Source organism: Barbatula barbatula, assembly GCF_947034865.1.
Source record: "Barbatula barbatula genome assembly, chromosome: 8".
NCBI lineage: Eukaryota > Metazoa > Chordata > Actinopteri > Cypriniformes > Nemacheilidae > Barbatula > Barbatula barbatula.
This window is the reverse complement of record NC_136771.1, coordinates 11,103,826-11,122,411: the sequence shown is the minus strand read 5'-3', so window position 1 is coordinate 11,122,411 and position 18,586 is coordinate 11,103,826. Positions and strand designations below refer to the sequence as shown.

At 39.8% G+C, this 18,586-nt stretch overlaps 1 protein-coding gene across 1 annotated transcript in view; it reads left to right on the top strand.

The window, feature by feature from the left end:
- galntl6 (polypeptide N-acetylgalactosaminyltransferase like 6) overlaps positions 1–18,586 on the top strand; it is a 147,952-nt gene that overhangs the window by 104,130 nt on the left and 25,236 nt on the right. The window contains exons 6-7 of the mRNA XM_079461939.1: positions 8,123–8,308; positions 13,988–14,171. Of these exons, the coding sequence (XP_079318065.1) occupies positions 8,123–8,308; positions 13,988–14,171 (370 nt within the window). The remainder of the gene's footprint in view (positions 1–8,122; positions 8,309–13,987; positions 14,172–18,586) is intronic.

The following is an 18,586-nucleotide window of genomic DNA, read 5'->3' as shown; positions in this document are numbered from 1 at the left end:
GTCTTACATCTGAAGCCGTGTTATGTATTTGTAAAAGAAGAGGTTTGGTATTATTGAGTCGCACGCACAAATCCAGAAACAAACAAACCGAACATTGAATGTATTATTTTTATTATATTTTATCGTGATCTTTGTCTTTTTAATCCGTTTTCCAGTTTTACAAAAAATGATCTTAATACCCCTAGTCTCTAAATAGTTTATTTTTAATGCAAACATCTTTATATGTAAATTAGTAAAGATTGTCTCTAATGCACAAAACTCAGCATTCTTTGCCTGGCACAATTAACATCAATTAACGTGTGCAGCTTTGCCTGATTTGCATAATTCCTGTAGTGAATTAGGCACTAAAACAACACAGGCAGTGTGTGCAATTAAAGAAGCAGCCGTCATTCATTGTTAGTTAAGCACCTCTAATATCTTGTGTATCTTCCACTCAAGTATAATTTACCATAAGGATGTTGTGATCTTGGGAAAGACATTTGCATTTATGCAACAGGCAGACACTTTATTCAAAGTGACTTCAAAGTTAAAGTACACAGTTTGTTAATATGCACATTATGTGGGCTCTAAACTAAACAACTGACAAGAACAAAGAATAAGCTTTTCAGTTAAAGAGTGCATTAAAGTTTCATATCCCATCAGAAGAACCACAACTTTTTACAGCTCTCAGACATTGAAAACCAAACCATTGAGTGAGTGAATGCCCCTTGCTGGCCCAAATAACACCATTATTCTCAACGGCAAGTAGGGGGTCTCCCATTCAAGAACAGACCAGGTCCAAACATGTCTTGCGTGATTACTTGCCAGGATGTATATCAGCTTTCATGTAGCATAGTGTTAAGAGCATGGCGCTAAAAACACCATGGTCGTGGGTTCGATCCAAGGAGATTGCACATACTTAGGAACAAATGTATAGGATAATGCAATGCAAGTCGCTTTGGATAAAAGCGTCTGCCAAATGCATAAATGTAAATGTATCATCAGACCTCACAGAGTTAAAATAATTGTATTACGATTATAAAACACCTTGTGTTTCTTTCAAGTGTGATGCTTTGTTCCCTCATATTGCATTTTAGGTAATTATAATACATTTGCATGCTTTTGAGTATAGCGAATGCTTATCTGTATTAAAATCTTCATGCTTTGATGAGATTAAGTGCGCATCTATACGTAGTTTAAAGACAGTCTCAGTGAAGAGTTTTTTTCTCAGAAGAAACTGAAAGTTTTCTATCCAGTTCTTGATCCCACAGAAACAATAGTCTTGGCAGGAGCTGTAATTGACCGCCTTCCAAGCCTAATTTCTTCCTTATCATTTATGATCCCACCACCCAAACATAGCCGCCGGTCCTCCCCCGTTTCTCTCCACCGTTCCGCCCGGACCTTTTCATGTTCGCATTGTTGGAAGAACATTTACTGCTTGTTCATGGTGTCACAAAGAATGCAAAATAAAGGCCGGGATTGTCTGGTTTTATTTGGCATATATATGGCATTATACACAATACTAATGTGCAGAGTGACACTAATTCTAGCTTACGTGTCTCTCTCCGTGTCTCCAGCACAGAAGCGGGTTGTTTAGCTAGTAATCAGCATGTGTGGTGCTTCAGTGTTACACGACGTACTTTCCGCTCCTAGCTGAGATGAATGACCTTGTCTATTTTAATAGAGCCGCATTGAGGGACCGGTGGAGGTTTCAAACGAAACCTGCCTCGTGTGGAGCCGGGCTTTCCGTTAATGAGAGACCATCACAGACGCGCGCCCCAATCCACCCAATCACCCCCCCCCCCGCACAACATTGTGTGCAAAGCAAGTCTGCCTTTCCCCCTCAGCGATAAACAAACAGACGGTGTGATGTGGGCTGTGTGCGGAGACTAGAGGGAGGTTAATGGAGGGGCCTCAACTCTCCGCATCACTGCTGTCTATCCTCACCAACAATAGCCTGGCCAATTATTCACCTGCCCTTTGATAGGGCGGTTGTGGGAGAGAGCGCTGGTAGAGGTGCCAGTCATCCTAAGGGGAAAATCATGCCTGCTTTCATCTCCTGTTGCTCTTGTCAACAAGCACATGATGTCTCAGGATTAATAGAAGTCAGGCCGGGTTTTGTTCTTCTTGTGTAGCAATGATTGTATAGGACTTGATTATGTCGCTCATGTGTCATGCCTTATATTTGACTGGTATCGCCCACTCGCCCAACTCGTAGGAAAATCCATACGATGCCTCCTATTAATTCTGCTTTTTAAGTGGAATATTGGTTCAGTTGACTTCAGTTAATGTCATAATGATCTGACCTTTTCCACCCACACATGCATTCTATAACAGTGTCCTGCTCAACATGGCAATAAACACTATATATATATATATATATATATATATATTGTAGGTAAAGCGTGTGAAGGGTTTTGTTGGGATTGATAAACGTTAACATTAGCCTACATATTTGAAAAAAAACTTATACTGGGAATGCTGCCCACTCTACCCGGAGTCCTCTGAACCTGTGTTGAATCCTCTAGGCAGGAGACTGTTAAGGATGTTTCTCTTTAACCTTAAAACCCCCTGTAAGATTTTCACCTCAGTGGTTGTGATGCAGAATTTTCTTCAACTTCAGCAGGCAGAGGAATACAGTACTAAATTGTCCTTCATCGCTCTCCTTCTCAATTTGAGATGGTTAATGTTGCGTGAAAGACCTTTCCTTTAGTGACAGATAATATGCTTGCAACTGAGTAGAGGTTTGGTTGTAATTATATAGACTGCTCTAGAAGAAGTCATCCTTTTATTCTGTGATGCAAGTCCAATTGAAAATTGCAGATATTGTAGGCGAAGGCAAACGGTGCATTTCACAGTGTAGTCCGGAAGATAATAGGGTTCATCATCAGAGTTTTAGAAAGCAAAACAAAAAATCCATCCTTATGCTTTTTTATCCTGGAACTCAAGATAATAACAGAAAACACAGAAAAAATTGAGGCGACTCTTACCTTGTTCACTTTGAGCTCAATTCCAATTTCAGTCCTATTGAGTATAGATTTACAGCCATTTTAATTATCCCGTAGCAATCTCGAATGTAATCTGGAGTGGTTTGTGCTGAGCATTGTAAGGGGCGCAGCACTTAAAAGTTGGAAGTTTTTTGTTTGCTTATGTTTTTGGCATTGAAATACGAGGCTATACAGTTGTTATTGCTTTGATGACCATGTCGTGAATGAAACACGAATCTCCCGACATTTGAAACAGACTTACCGCTCTAACAAAATAATTTGCCACATTGTCAAGTGTTGTTAGACATTTCCCTAGTTCTGTGTTCAGGATCCCTTTGGGGTTCCTTTCGCAGGCCTCATTTTCTGCTTCTCTTTACGGCGGCAATGTAATAAATTGCGATTGAATTTGAACATTGATCTCGCTGCAGACGGATTTATGAATGGTTCAAGGGAATGCGTACTTATCCCTTGAGAAAAACCAACGGTTGTGTAAATTGGAGCCAGCATGCCGGGCATTTAGGGGGGCGGGTTGGTTTCTTTTATTCACACATTGGCCAAAGGCAGGTTTCAAAAACACACTGTGTATTATGAATAAAAGCAGTGGCAGCAGAGTTCTCAAGGTGCTGGTGCTTAGCAGATGTTTCATTCTCTGTTCCTGTTCACAGGCGGCCACAGTCGAATCCGGACTACAGCCACATTGCTGTTCAAAACACACGCAGAGACAAAGCAGCTAATTCACTCGCTGTAATGAGTCCATTACTGCACATCTGCACTTGCTAAATCACAGCTAGTGACGAAGAAAGACCTGTCGAATGATGTACCATGCCAACATAAAGCAGTCATGTATCAGGTTGAGATTAGCAAGCAGGGTGCTTGGTTGTCATTATATTGCTTTAGCTGCTCATTCGGGAGTCAAAATGGGTTGTGAGGAAAGAAAACCTGCGTCAATCAAGAAGAGGAATTACATGTTATGTTAGTTTATGTTAGCATATGTGTAATGTGGGTAATTGCACAACACACACATAATGGCCTTTGCGACCAGCTGTTATTGTCTTTACAGAAATCCGTTGAGATGTTTATGTTCCTGATGGATCCACTTGGGGTTTTAACTTCTGTGGCCTTTCAGGTAACATTTTCACGTAGAACCATTTGTTCTTTTTTTATTTCTATAGTAAGGACCAGAGTTACTAAACAGGGCAGAACAGCGCCAAAAAACGCAGGCGCAATATCTAATTTCCATAATGACCAACACAATCTACTAAGAGCAGCTCAAATTAATGCAGGGTTAAGATGCAAATACCAGTACAATGACAAGGGAAACCATAGTAAACCATGTTGCGGGATTCATGTAAATACTCCACCTCCCATAAAGTTTGCATCTGAAGAGGAAACTCCTACAAATGCATTTACAATAAGGTCAGTCGCAAAAACAACTGTGTTTACGCCTTTTCAGCGCTAATATTTACAGTAGTAGTCGTTTTTTACACCACAAGAGGCGTTTGCACTGCTGCAAGCTTTTAGTAAATCTGGCCCTAGTTGTGGTTTCTGCCCTAGGTGCCTTCAGCTAGCATGGGTGACTGTATCTATTGTGTATACTATTCCAAAAGGATATTGCTGACGTACACTGCAACCCCTAATCTTGGACCAGTAGTGTCCACTGTACAAAAAAAGCTTAAAAAGGGTAATATACCAGCAGCTTGGGCGCCAGAAAAAAGTTACTGCATTTCATACATGACTGGATGAAAACTCTGTAGAATAACAGAAACAAAACATTTTCCCAAAATCACAGTTTTTACATTGAATACAACCTATGTACTCACAAAGGAAAATGTTATTGCTTAGATTTCATTTTTTATTACTTAGTAAGCCCTGAAGTGCTCACTTGTGTTTTTTCTTCTACAATTGCGAAATACAAATTGTAACAAACGAGAATCGTTCAAAAAAGTGTAGAGCTATAGGTAGAAAAATGCATGCTTTCATTTTGAGATCTTTAATAATGCTGACTTCGACTCAGTTTCTGACATTGTTGAGACATTTTAGACATGAGCAAACTTATTTTCTTATCTGAAATGCAAGAGACTGAATCAAAACCTTCCATTCGCACCCTATATAATCTCAATGATGTCTAAAAGAAATAACTGAAATATGAATGAGATCTCATCTGTGTTTCTTAATTTCTTATTGGTTGACACCCACCACCAACCCAAATCTGCCATAGATGATCTCAGAGTGACTCTATACTTGAAAATCCTTCGACAGTTGGCTTAAAGGACACCAGAGGACACATAATTATCTTAAAGGCCTTTCAACTAATAATAGGGCTTGTTCTTTTCTTTGTCTAATACCAACTACACCAATGAAATAATACAGTGAGCTCATCCACATAAAGCAGCAATTAAACACAGTCTCTTCTACTTCTAGCTTTAAGTCTCAATGGTAAGGACATTGATACTTTTAGCCGCTCTGAAGCTCTCATATCAAAGAGGCGAGCTTTAAAGAAATACTGTTAGGAGACTAATGCACAACTGTCTTTAACCCCTATCTGAAAGGGACGAAAAGACATTCGTCTGTTCGAAAACCATCAGAAACCTTGAACATGACAGAATTCTTAGTCTGGGCCATCTGTCTTAATGGAAGGCCACCAGGGAGAGGGAAAAATGAATTTCTACCTAGGTTGGAAAAGTAGTGGCCCAGAGAGTTCTGTCTGCAAACCATCAAAGCAGAGAATGCGCCTGCCCTCCATCATGGTTTGTCAGCCGTATGCCAGCGGGACACGAAACTTTGCCTTTTTCCTCATAACTGTTTATTTGTCACTTCCTTCCCCACCGCTCGGCCTGCCATGCATCAGCGGCAATGATTTATGACCTCGTTTAATCAAGCGCTCATAGGACAAGGAAAGCGTGAGGGAGAAAACGTGCGGTTCCGCGAGCCGTTTCCGCTAACAGTGCCGGCGCAAACTTTCGTGATTCTCCTCCCCACCCCAGCACTGTGGGATCAGAGTGCAGTGGCAACTCATATCGAGCCTGTCACTTTTATTGGGGCCATTTGTTTGAAGGCCAGGCACCCTGGGAGTTGAGATGAAAGAAAGAGAGAGAGACAAACACAAAGAAAGTGCTGAACGTAACTTTGCTTGTTGGCAGGTGACTTTGCTGGAGTTTAGTAGACAGTGAGGATGCGACTGTGGGTTCCCTGAAGTGAGTTTGGCCCCTGGCCTGGGAAAACTGAAGGACCAAACACACACACACACACGCATGCACATGCACATATTGCTGTTTGACGTCCACCAGAGGAACGCCCCACATACCATCTCCCTGACGGCTAATATACTCTTTTATTTTTCATCACAGATGTCCTGCTCTGTTTGGGTTGTTTATAATTGCATTGGGGGCCTGCAGTGAGTGCTCTGTACAAAGACCACAAGCTCTCTGAGGGAGCTGAAGTGCTACTATCATAAAGTTGCCAGTCTTTTTGGTTCCATATTAAAAATAAATGTGACGCTGCTGCATTTCTGACTGGACACAATGGGCCTCCTGTGAAGTGTAGTTTAGGTATTACTAACCTAGACATCATCTTTATAAACGCATTGTGTCTCAGGTTAAGTCATTCAAACTCATTGGCTGTAATTAAATTGAAAAACATGACTGCGCTGTGCCATCATCTATTTTTGTAAATATATGTTTCAATATGTTAGGATTAAGGACACCACCGATGTTGCGGATGTCTCTCATTGGATTTTAAGCTGTTTCGCTCACTGTTAAATAGATGCATTTTGTCAACCATTGTTCGTGTGCTTTGTACTAAATCCAGTATTCTGGGAAGAAATCTTATTCAGAAATGAAAGTGCCATTTCAGGATCTCTATAATGCAAGAAATTAGTTTTTAAATGAATGTTTATTCCATCTTTACATCAGTCGTAACAAACAAATCAGTCAAGGAACAGCTTTCATACCGGATAAATTCACTGGTCCTCCAGTTCAGACCCTCCATTAAAACATGACGGCTGTGTCTAATGGATTTACATTGAGGTGGTTCCTCCAAAGCATCTAATCACGCAGTCGCACGTGCACATTCACGCATAGACGCGGCAGCTGGGAGGCAATGATTGAGTTTGTGCAGGTATTAATGCTTTGTGTTTGAATAATGTACAAACGGTGGACAAATTGCAGCGAACTCCTGCTGCCACGAAAAATGAACAAACAGTAATGTGCAGAAAGATAAGACTTCCTTCCATCTTTTCCCCCTTTGCTTTTGAAATAACTGCCTTTGCTGTTATTTTGCACTCTCTGAAAGGGGTCAAATGCATTAGCCACTACCCAGCTAATACTGCCAAAATCGACTTTTCCATCTGTTCCTCTTTGCTTTTGTGTTTTCATACCCTTTAGTAGCTAAATATTTTTGGAATGTGCACATACATGTAAGTGAAATAACAGCGTTAAAGTTGACCATGCACTTTTACATTTTAAATAAAACAATCACAGCAAACACAGAACGTTTCCCCGTTACTTTTCAGGTTAAATATTTTGCAACTACAATTTACGTTCCCAGAACATTGCAGACTGTGTTTTTATATAAATAACCAGAAAACAACGTTCCCTGATGGTTATTTTTGCAACCAGAAAATAACATTCCCAGAACGTTCTGGTGTTATTTTTGCAAGCATGTTTTGTGAAATAGTGAAAAATATATACAGTCATATACAAATCATATACAGTATAAGTATTTTATCCAAAGCCACTTCCAGTGCATTCAAGCTATACATTTGTTTATCAGGTTGTGTGTCCTCTGGGTCTCGAACCCACAACCTCACACAATTTACTGAGTTACAGGGACACTTTTTTGTACATAAACGTATCATATTGGATACATTTAAGATATATTAAGTACTATTTGGCTGTATTTGTCTTTATTCACATTCTAGAAACAAAGATTTCACTTTAGTATTAACACCAGGGGACTCGCATGGGGTTTTAAACATTAATGCCCTTGAATGGGGCAGAGACAGAATGAAGAAACAATTCCGAGATTAAATTACTGCACCACTGCCCGGCAACACACACTCTTATATTTTCCCTTTAAAACAATGCAAATGCAGACCAAGGTCTTTTTCTTAAATGTAATTTCATTAATTCTATTTCTCTCTCTCATTTGCTCAACAGATCACCTCAGGGCTTCTCTTGAAGAGTTCATGTCCAGATTTCCCAAGGTCCGCATTGTGCGCACCAAGAAGCGAGAGGGTCTTATCCGCACGCGTCTGCTGGGAGCGTCGGTGGCCAGAGGAGAAGTTCTCACGTTTCTGGACTCGCACTGTGAAGCCAACATCAACTGGCTGCCACCCCTCCTCGGTAAGTCCAGATAAAAACCTGCTTATCCTGGCGCCTGCACGTGGCCGCGGATTTCTCCATTTTCCGTGCGTGTGAGAAAACACAGGCTACAGAAAATCCCACAGAATGTTCTTTGTGCTTATCTTTGTCTTTTGAATCTAGCAATTTCAAAATTCAATTGCTTTTCCTGTTCAAAGCTCTTTCCTCTGCAGTCGGTTGATTAAAAAACAAAAACCACTCTCTTCTTCCTGTTCTTGTAAAGCTGTTCTTTTTATCATAGAAAACCTTACTACATTTCAAACTCATTGAGGATACAATCTATAGTTTAGCCCCTAAGTGTTCCAGTTTTGATTTGTGCGCCCCTGTCACAGCGTTTCAAATACAAATGGCTGCTTCAGTATAGGTCTATGCAGATTCACGCCTGTTGATCTAATACCAGGTTTTGGTTAGTGCCGTTGATCTGCTGTTTTTTTTCTCTTGGCTGAACACCAGGTGGTCGTCCCAGAGATGCAGGCACAGCACGGAGAGTTCTAATTGGTTACAGTGTGCTGCGTATGGTTTTAGAGAGGCATGCTGGGATGCGGCCTGGCATGTATGATTAGAGTGGAGCTGTCGCACAGGCACGCTGCAGGTAGTGTGTTGCAGGCTGTTTGAAACAGATCTCTGATCAGTAATGTGGAGGACAGGGTTGTCTCTCTTTCTGTTTCTCTCACTCTCTCTCTCTATCCCCTCATCCAGTCACTCATTAGCCGGGTGCAACCAGACACAATGTTAATCAGTGTTGGGCGAGTAACTCTGGAAATGTAATTAAATTACTGATTACTCCTTTTAAACGTAATCAAGTTTCTGGTCGATTACTTTATTTCAAAAGTAATTAGTTACACTACTAGTTACATTACTGTCATGGTTCTGTCCCATCTTGTCTTGCCTTTCTTGATTTGGTGGCAGGATCATGACAGAACCTCTTGATTTATGTGGAGAGAGGCTATTATGGCCCTTATGGCCTTCCATAAACTCTCTACGGTCTTGTCTCTGTTCCCGCCCTTTAGCTTTCCATTAGTGTTTCATTCCCCACACCTGTCCCTTGTTGATTATCCTTTGTTAGTCTCCTATATAATGCCCTTGTGTTTTCTGTCCTGTGCTGATTCGTTTTAGTTGCTGTGTCTGCCTTGCAGTATGTGCATGTATACTTACATTGTGTCTTGAGGCCTCGTGTTTCGCATGCCTCATCAACCCCCATACCGTGACATTACTAGCAGTTGTGGAAAGATTCCTGGAAATTTGTACTTAAGTACAAGTGCTATACTGTTACATTGCTGAAATTGTTCTCAATGGTGTTAAAAACTAATTGAGTAAAAGTAAAAATTACTCTTCTCAAAAACTACTCTGAGTACTAGTTACTCATTACTTTTTAGGCTGTGTTCTTTAATGAATTATGAATAATTAGTAATAATCAAATTTGGTGATTTATATAGAAAATAACAAAACGCATCTTTACCTTACTGATAAGGCAGATAACTGGATACAACTCAGACAAAATAACCATTCAATGTGTTGTTCTGTCTGTTTATCTATCATGAGCTCTGTTTTACAGTTTAAACCATTTATGCAATTCCAACACTGTTCAATCGTGTACTATGCCCCACAATACAGAAGTTAATAAATAAGAGGCCAAAATACTGCATGCAAAAAATGCAAAACATTTGTTACCTAAATTGCATTGGATTAGAATTAATAGTCATATCTGTAGAGGAGCTGGCTGATCTAATACTTGAGCCATCTAAGATGTATGTGACATTATTTCTCAGGTGGAACAATAAAGATTTTTACCTGGAGTTGTGGTCTATGGTTTTTCATAAAATGAAAGTCCACAGGTTCATGTCTTTAAAAGTTCAAAATACAGATAGAGGCAACATAAAAGTAATCCCTTTCTTTCATGGAATAAATGATGTCTTATTTTAGCGAATTGATGGATATGTGCAAGAAATGTAACGTTATTAACAACATTATAACTGGTAATGCACAGTTTGCGAAACTGCTGCGCATGCATTCCAATCACATATGCTCCCTACTCACTTATAAGGGCAGAGCACTTGTTGTAGAGCACTTTTTGGAGAGCGATATAGCCCTTTGGATGACACTTGGCGAATGGAGTGATACAGAACTCAATATTTCTCCATATCTCGGACGGGCCTTGGAATTGTGTCCCTTTCCCGCAGTGACTTTCAAGCGCAAAAATCCTCAGTTTGATACGCACCCTGCATGCCGCACACTTTCGTCCTCCTCCATGATTAAACTAAATTGGCAGCAGGTGTCTTGAAATCTGTCTGACGCAAGTTTTCTATGCGCAATTTGAGTTGTTGGGGTCACGTGACGTGACTGATTATTCTCCTTAGCCAATCACAGGAAAATTAAACATATTAAGTAGTGGCGACAATGTGAGGAAAAAAAGTGCAGTAAAAGTAACTGTACAGCAATAAAAATTTACTCAAGTTAAAGTACACTCTTTTTAATCTACTTAAAAAAGTACATTTCCTGAAAAAAACTACTCAATTACAATTATTTGAGTAAATTGTAATTCGTTACTTTACAGCTTTGATTACTAGTTACATTAGTACCCCCACCCCTCAACAAACAAAAAAACCCAATACCAGCGGTATTATATCCCCCAGCGGTTTAGCCTGTCCACCATATATATATATTGTTCCCTTCTCACTACTCAACATGGCAAACGTCAAGCCGGGTCCTGGGTTTTCAGATTTAGACTGCTTTTTAGATGTATCTGCAAAGAGGATAAAATCATACAAAGGATTCTGGCCAAGTAAGTGCTAAAGCGAACCGGGTTCTTGGAGGATAGGAATGCGGAGAGTCAGTGCCAGAGAGAAAACAAAGGTGTTGATATGTGAGTGTTGGCAGGAGGAAGCAGGTGGTTATGTGTGTGCTCGCTTTTTAGGAAAGCTTTTTTTAACTTGCATACATCACATGCACACACCACATACAGCACATGTTAACAAAAGCAAAGACAACAGCTTTCCACAGAAGACAAAAGGATGGAAGCTAATGAGATAAAGCTGACAGTAAACCCTTTATCTTGCAAAACTGTGAATTATTCTTCAAAACGTGTATTCTTGTAATGTCATCTTGAGTTGTTAAGTTCTGTCATGACAACTTTCGGAGGATTTAGCATGTTAGTGTACATGACATACAAATGTATTTGGACTTGGCGGATTAGATCTGCTACGCTGCAGCTGCTGCTACGCTACTGCCAATACATCCACAACTGCACATATAACATATTTGAATAAACCTTACATGCTCACCTTTCTTGCGTGATCACCTTATAGCAGATCTATACAGGTGGAGCTGGGGAAGGAGGAGGGTTTCTGACAACGCGTTGCACTGCTACAACAATCACTAGCCAAGATTTAAACGTAGAGCAGCAAGCTCATTGGCTGCTTATACAGAATGAACCAATCGGCTGCACCGTGTAGTAAAGTTATTATTTCAGATTGGTTTAGACTTTAGGACTGCGCCATGTAGAGTTATATGCCAGAACTTTCTATGTAATCTATTCAAACAAAATTGCCTGTATTCGCATAGGCAGATTGCACATCTGTGTGACTCAAACTGAATGACTTTCAGGTCATTCATTGTCAATGACAATCTATAGTTCTGTTTTATATTAAGATAGTCTCCTTAGCAGGGTCAGAAATTTTTGAAGGATTATTCACCCCAAAATTTTAATTCTGTAATTTACTCACTCTTGTAATTTCAAACCTTTCTACGGCAGAACACAAAAGATGATATTTTGAAGAATGTTGGTAATTGAACAACAGTGGTAAAGACAGTTTTTGGTTAACAACATTCTTCAATCTATCATCTTGGAAGTGATTTTATGTTTCTTTTCAAATGTTATTTTCAGCTTGTCTGTCCGTTCCTGTCGTCACTAGTTACTGTGCACAAAACTCATCTTCAGTGTCAAGACGTGTGTAGAAGAAAATCATCACTGTTCTGTGTAGAAGAAAAAAGTCAAACAGGTTTAAAATGACGAGTGAAAAGATTATGACAGAAATTTTCATTTTTCATGTTACGAGTTCCAGGGGAACTATACTATATGAACAAACATACTAAACCAGTCTTTATGCTGCAGAAGCTGCACATGACACAGCATTTGTTTATTTACAATGCTGCTCATATGTGCCGGAAATGTATTTGCACATTTGCATAATGTTTTAACATTAAATATATAATTTATACAAATATATAATATGAAAATTATAAAGAAATGTTTAGGGCTTGTACTTTTTTTCATTTATTTAGAAGGTAGCTGAACTTTCTTTAAACTGTGGCCCAGAGCTAGATATTATATGTTGTAGATGTTAATATAAATAAGGTACACAATACAGCAAGAATAATAAAAAAAATCATTATACTGCATTATTCTTTCCTTGAAATTATACTCATGGCTATTATTGTCAGTTATTAATACATTACAAACATTTTGGCATATCCTCATAGGCTACACAGACAAAACAAGCCGATACACATTTATGAATGAATGATTTTATTGATATTTTACACATTATTACATCCAGGCGTTTTCTGTTTTCTTAGTAGCATTAAAAACAAAGTGGTTATTTCAACTGGGAATTAATTGTATACAGAATCAAAACAAAGATCAAGCAAAAAGACATCACTGAAACACTCAATGACGTTTAGTGCAAACTCACTTCTGCATTTAAAACGTTATAACGAATGAGTCTGACCGCCTGCACAATGAATCTCTTACATCGTATCTAATTTGCAACCCTGTTCGCTAGCATGCTGTAAGCAGTAATGATATAAAAGAATAGAAGGGTAACCCCAACATTAAAGCCAACTTGGTTTTGCGGCCTCCTAATAATCCATGTGTAAGAACTTGCAGCATCACACATCCTCTCCAGTGATAACTGCTGCATGGTGATCATTCTGGTATACTATGGCCTCCGTCCCAGACGATTGCTGCACACAGACTGTGGTTGAGAAGTTTCTAAGAAATGACTAGTATTAATATTGCTATTATGCAAGCATTGAGTTGTGTAAAGTTGACTCTAAATATACGGTCTGGGTTACAGACAGACCTTGGTGATTGTGCTCCTTAGTTTAATGTTCATGATAAATTAGTTTAAGGTCTGTGTTGTGGTGTGCATAAGCCCATGTTCCATGTCTTCTCACTCTCCCTGAAATTTCCAGTAGAGCAGTGGTGTTGAGGGAGAGTATGGGTGACAGATCTGGGACGGCTTAGCGGCTGCTGACTGACAGAGATAGAGCGAAGGGCCGAGGGTCCTTTCTGCTCGGCCCTCCATGGAGCAAACCTACTTTGAAGCGCTGTAATTGTTTCTAATCGCCGGGCGACTGCAGCGGCTTTAAATTTCACAGGGTCGCCACACTCAGCCGAGCGGAGCGAAGGAGAGCAAGTGATCCAGGAGAGCAGGAGGACTCCTGAGACGCCCTGCAGTCCTAGTCTTTTCATCCCTACTTTTCTCAGCAGAGCATAGTGCTTATAGCTAAGAGTGTTGTGCTAGCTACACCAAGATTGTGGGTTTGAATCCAAGCGAACGCAACTAATAAAATGTATACCATAAATTCACTGTGAATTGCTATGGATAAGTGTCTGTCACATCATACATACAATAGTTCTCTTTTGCTTTATATTTGCAGATCAGATTGCCCAGAACCCCAAAACCATTGTGTGTCCCATGATAGACGTGATCGACCACAATCACTTTGGCTATGAGGCTCAGGCGGGGGATGCCATGCGGGGAGCCTTTGACTGGGAGATGTACTACAAACGCATTCCCATCCCATCTGAGCTACAAGGACAAGACCCAAGTAACCCATATGAGTGAGTGAACGTGAATACTTGAATTGCCACATGTCTATTTTACCTGGCAATGTACAAAATTTAAGTCAACACAATGACACAATCAAAACAATAACCATGAAATCCAAGGATTGTTCAAATGGATATGACAGATGAACATAAAACTCTGTAAGTCTTCAGAAACGTTGCAGTGGGAAAGGTGATGCAAAAGGTAAAAATACATCTTCAATTCATATTTATTTATTTGTCTTTATTGTTAGTGTGCTTCATTGTACCATCAAGTTTCCTCCAGCTTTTGCTCTTGCAGTCCATTTCAAATGCTCATTTAAACCTGCCGGTGTGAGAATTTGGACATTGACCACATTGAACCTGTATTGATGTATAAGCAGTAGATGCCCTCTGCCGAGTGACCTGCACTCACCACACCTCAATAGAATTTCAGGTGTCTTAATCCAAATCACCTCACCTTTCGTTTGCATGCCATCGTATCGCACATCAGTGTGTATGCGTGTGTTAGATTTCCCAGTGATGTTTGATCCATTCAGAATTGCCAGTTCGGCTTTCTAACTTTTAGTTTTATTTACAGTAGAGAGACTCCAAGTCTCTTACCACAGGGAGAGAGTTGTCTGTGGGTGCGTGTGTACTCTTGGTCCCCTATCACATCACAGCACGTTGCGCCCCAGACCAGCCATAGCAAACATTAAGCTGTGGATTAATTTTAGGGTGGGTATGAGGTCTTGAGAAAATCAGCTTTCCTGAGTGTGGTAGATTGTGTGTTTGTGTTTATATGAGCAGACATGCCACATCTCCTCTGCAGAGGTCAAAGCAAATGCCGTTGCTCTGTAATGTACAGGTGCACAGACCTTAGCACTGAGGCTGGATTAGGTATCATGTGATTCTTACTCGCATGTTGCTGGTTCTTGTGCTGTGCGGTGTCCTGTATGGCCAGCTGTATTTTATCCAGTAACCCTCACCTTCTCCAAACCCTGAGGGCAACTCACATTTTCAGCAGTCACTGGCTCAACTCAAACTCACTTGGAGATTAGACATTGAACACTGTTCAACTGTTTTTATCTGTTCTGCTCTTCCACACATTCAACCTTCAGCATATCAGCTTTAACAACTACAGGCGCTGTGAACAACTTGTGGCTGACATTTAGAGAGGCAATGTACTATTCACAAGTGGAAAAAAAATGACTGATACAAATGCCGACATATACATATACAAAACTGAATGTTCATCTAACTAATTTGGCCTGCTTGCAATGTCTCTATAATGAAGGGATTAGGTAAGAATGAATTGCACGTCTTTGCATGCTCTGCCAGCGCTGTTTTCACCCAATTTGATAAATAGCCATTTCAACAACCAATAAAAATATATCAATGAAAAGAAGTCAAGTCAACTTTATTCATATAGCGCTTTTACAATTCTCATTGCTACGAAGCAGCTGCACGTGAAACATATTGACTATAAACAAAACATTGAAGTATAAACCAAATAGTGAAAACACAGAAGACAGACACAGTGTTTTTTTCAGTTCAAAACACACCCACATACAAAACACAGACTCACAACTCCATACGCACAATATGCACACATACTAACACACACATACACTTACACGGATGCGCACACACAGACACGCATACACACGCACACACACACACACACACACACACACACACACACACACACACACACACACACACAGTGGTTATCAGAGAGAAGGACACATTTAAGAGAAACGAGAGAGAAACATTTAACATTTAAATATTTAACAGACTATAAATGAATGTAATAGTAATAACTTTATTAACAATTCCACATTTCTAAATTTGTTTTTACACCTGATTTTTAAGAAGCATAACTTAATTGCATCAAGCAAATAGTGCAAAGTCTGAATCATTTTATAATGAGCGACACAGGAGTGTAAATCACATAAGTAAATCACAAAAGAATGAAAATCACTTTTTAAAATGCTGCACACAAAAAATTGTTTTGTAGATCCGCCTCCGAATTTCCCGCTTGGACATTTAATTAATGAATGTCTTTTTAATATACTCTAGGGGTACTGTAAAAAAAGGTGGAGTTTATTTGTAGGTTAGACAGAGTTGCAAGAATTATCATGGGAATGTGGTTAATAGATGCTTCTATGTCCTTTTGTTGTAATTAAAGGCATTGTATTGTGTATTGTGTCCTCCTCGCAAGCATTAAATTACTTGTCCATTTAAGAAGTACAATAATCAAATTATAAACAAAAAGCCAGCCCTTGTAGGATACAGAAAATTATTTCAATCAAAATCCGGGTGATATTGAACATTCAATATGTTTTATGTATTTGATCTTAAGAAATAACTGAATTCTTGAAAATAAAATGCGTTGTCTGTACAGTAGATATAAAAGTTTAAGTAATTTAATAAAATTTCAGTTGCACTAAAATTGTCTAAATGTGGCTAAAATGCACACATAAACAATACAGAAAGTAATATTATTTACATCTTATGTAATACTGTCTATGGACATTTCTCATTATAATGCCATCTCTGAGGAACATTAAGAGGAATAATTGGACGACGGGATGCTATTTCTGAGTGCTACTAGAGTTTAAGAGAGAAATGCTCTTTCCGTCAGTATATGTACATTAAATATACAGTACATTAAAACATCGCCTACCAGTTTATATTTTACCCTGACCTGCATTTTCTGTACTGTCATCCCCACTGGCTGTCTGTATTACAGTAAAATGTTTACTGAGTATACCTTAAAAAACATTTATCATGAATCTGACACTGATACTGCAGCGTTTCTACGCGTTTTATAAATTCAATCCATTCTGCAGACCCAGGACTTGTTTTGGCAAGCATTGCAGACTACAAAAAATATCTACTGTCACATTCAACTCATGGTCATTGTATATAGTACATCAGGCAAGTCCCCCGTATTCCACCCATTTTTCCTTTCAGTTCCCGGTAAAAAGTCCCCCTCCGTAACATTCGCCTTGAACAGTTAACAAGCCAAATTTAAGCTGACGTCTATTTCTCTCTCGCGCTCAAGCCTCTCGCGTGGGCTAATGCGTTTCCATCAGAGATGCGTTCCTGGAGGGTTGACATTTTCTCCGCCAATTTGCTAACTTTACTTCTGTGGAAAAAGGCACAGGCATTTCTATGAGGGAAAAGAAACATAAGATTTGAAACTGAAATGCATCCGTTCGGTCCACGAGAAGAAAAACTTTGCGACGTGACGAATTCGTAACAAGCCTCTCCTGCAGCCGCTCCATGGAATTCTATCGGGTTCAAAATCCCAGTCCTTTTATTTTAATACTTTATTGGCTCTCGCATCAACTCCTGGATGAGCAGCCTAGCCTGACGCATTCTCATGTGTGAAGCGTACACGGCTAAGAAGCCTTAATATAGTTCTTACCGCCTGTTACAAGATGAAAGCGGTCCCTCTATCTGGATCACAGCTCATTTGTGCAATGACAGATCCACTGAAAAGTCAGAGCTTTTTTCCTCTTCTTCTTTCTGATTGAGAGAGGAAGAAAGCTAGTTAACCCAACGTGTCGGCATTAATGCGAGAGAGGTGAATGATTGACTTTGCTATCTTGTGACGTGTTATGCGGCTGGGTTAAATTGGATAATTACCCAGCATGAGAATCGTACAGGTAACTCCAGCTGCAAAACAAAGAGGTAATCTTTGTCCTCACATTGCCCCCTTCTGGCGAGGATGAGAGGGCACTCAGCTGGTCACCGTCAACAGCACAAGCCTATTTGCATATATTACAGACCTTATTGGCCTTTTATTCATTAGAGATAGCTTTTTATAATGGGGTCACATTGTCCCCTATCTTCTGCCTTTCTCTGAGGAGAAATGAATAATGGATTCATGGTGCACATATGCTTTAATGGTGATTCACAGCCTCTGCCTTTCATACATATGTCCTTGCTTGCAGTGTACCATTCTTCAACACGCAACGTATAAAATTTTCTCCCCAGGTATAATGGGATTCCTAGAAAGCATGATAGATGACAATAGACTCCATCTTTTCTCCGCCTTCTTTGACTGTCTGATTTTGCGTCCCTCTGCCTTTCTTTCTGTCTTCGTGCATACTGCAGCCTTGAATGCGAGGAAGTACATTGGAAATGAATTCCCACTGCAAATCTCTTCTAAGTCCCCAACAGTTTGGCGTGACTTTAACCATTTAATATGCAGCTGCACAATAGGACATAGAAAGCGGTCATTATTCCGCCACACATTCTCCACCCATCGCCCCTATTCAGCCAAGATTGGACATTTCCAAATGGAGGTCTTTTCTACTGAGAATGGAAATCTTCCTGCTGAATTTGCCAGAGACGGCAGTAAATAGTGGATTTATATTTATGGAAATCACAGGGACAGCGGGGATGGTGGGAGACAGAGAGAAAGGAAAAGCTGATGA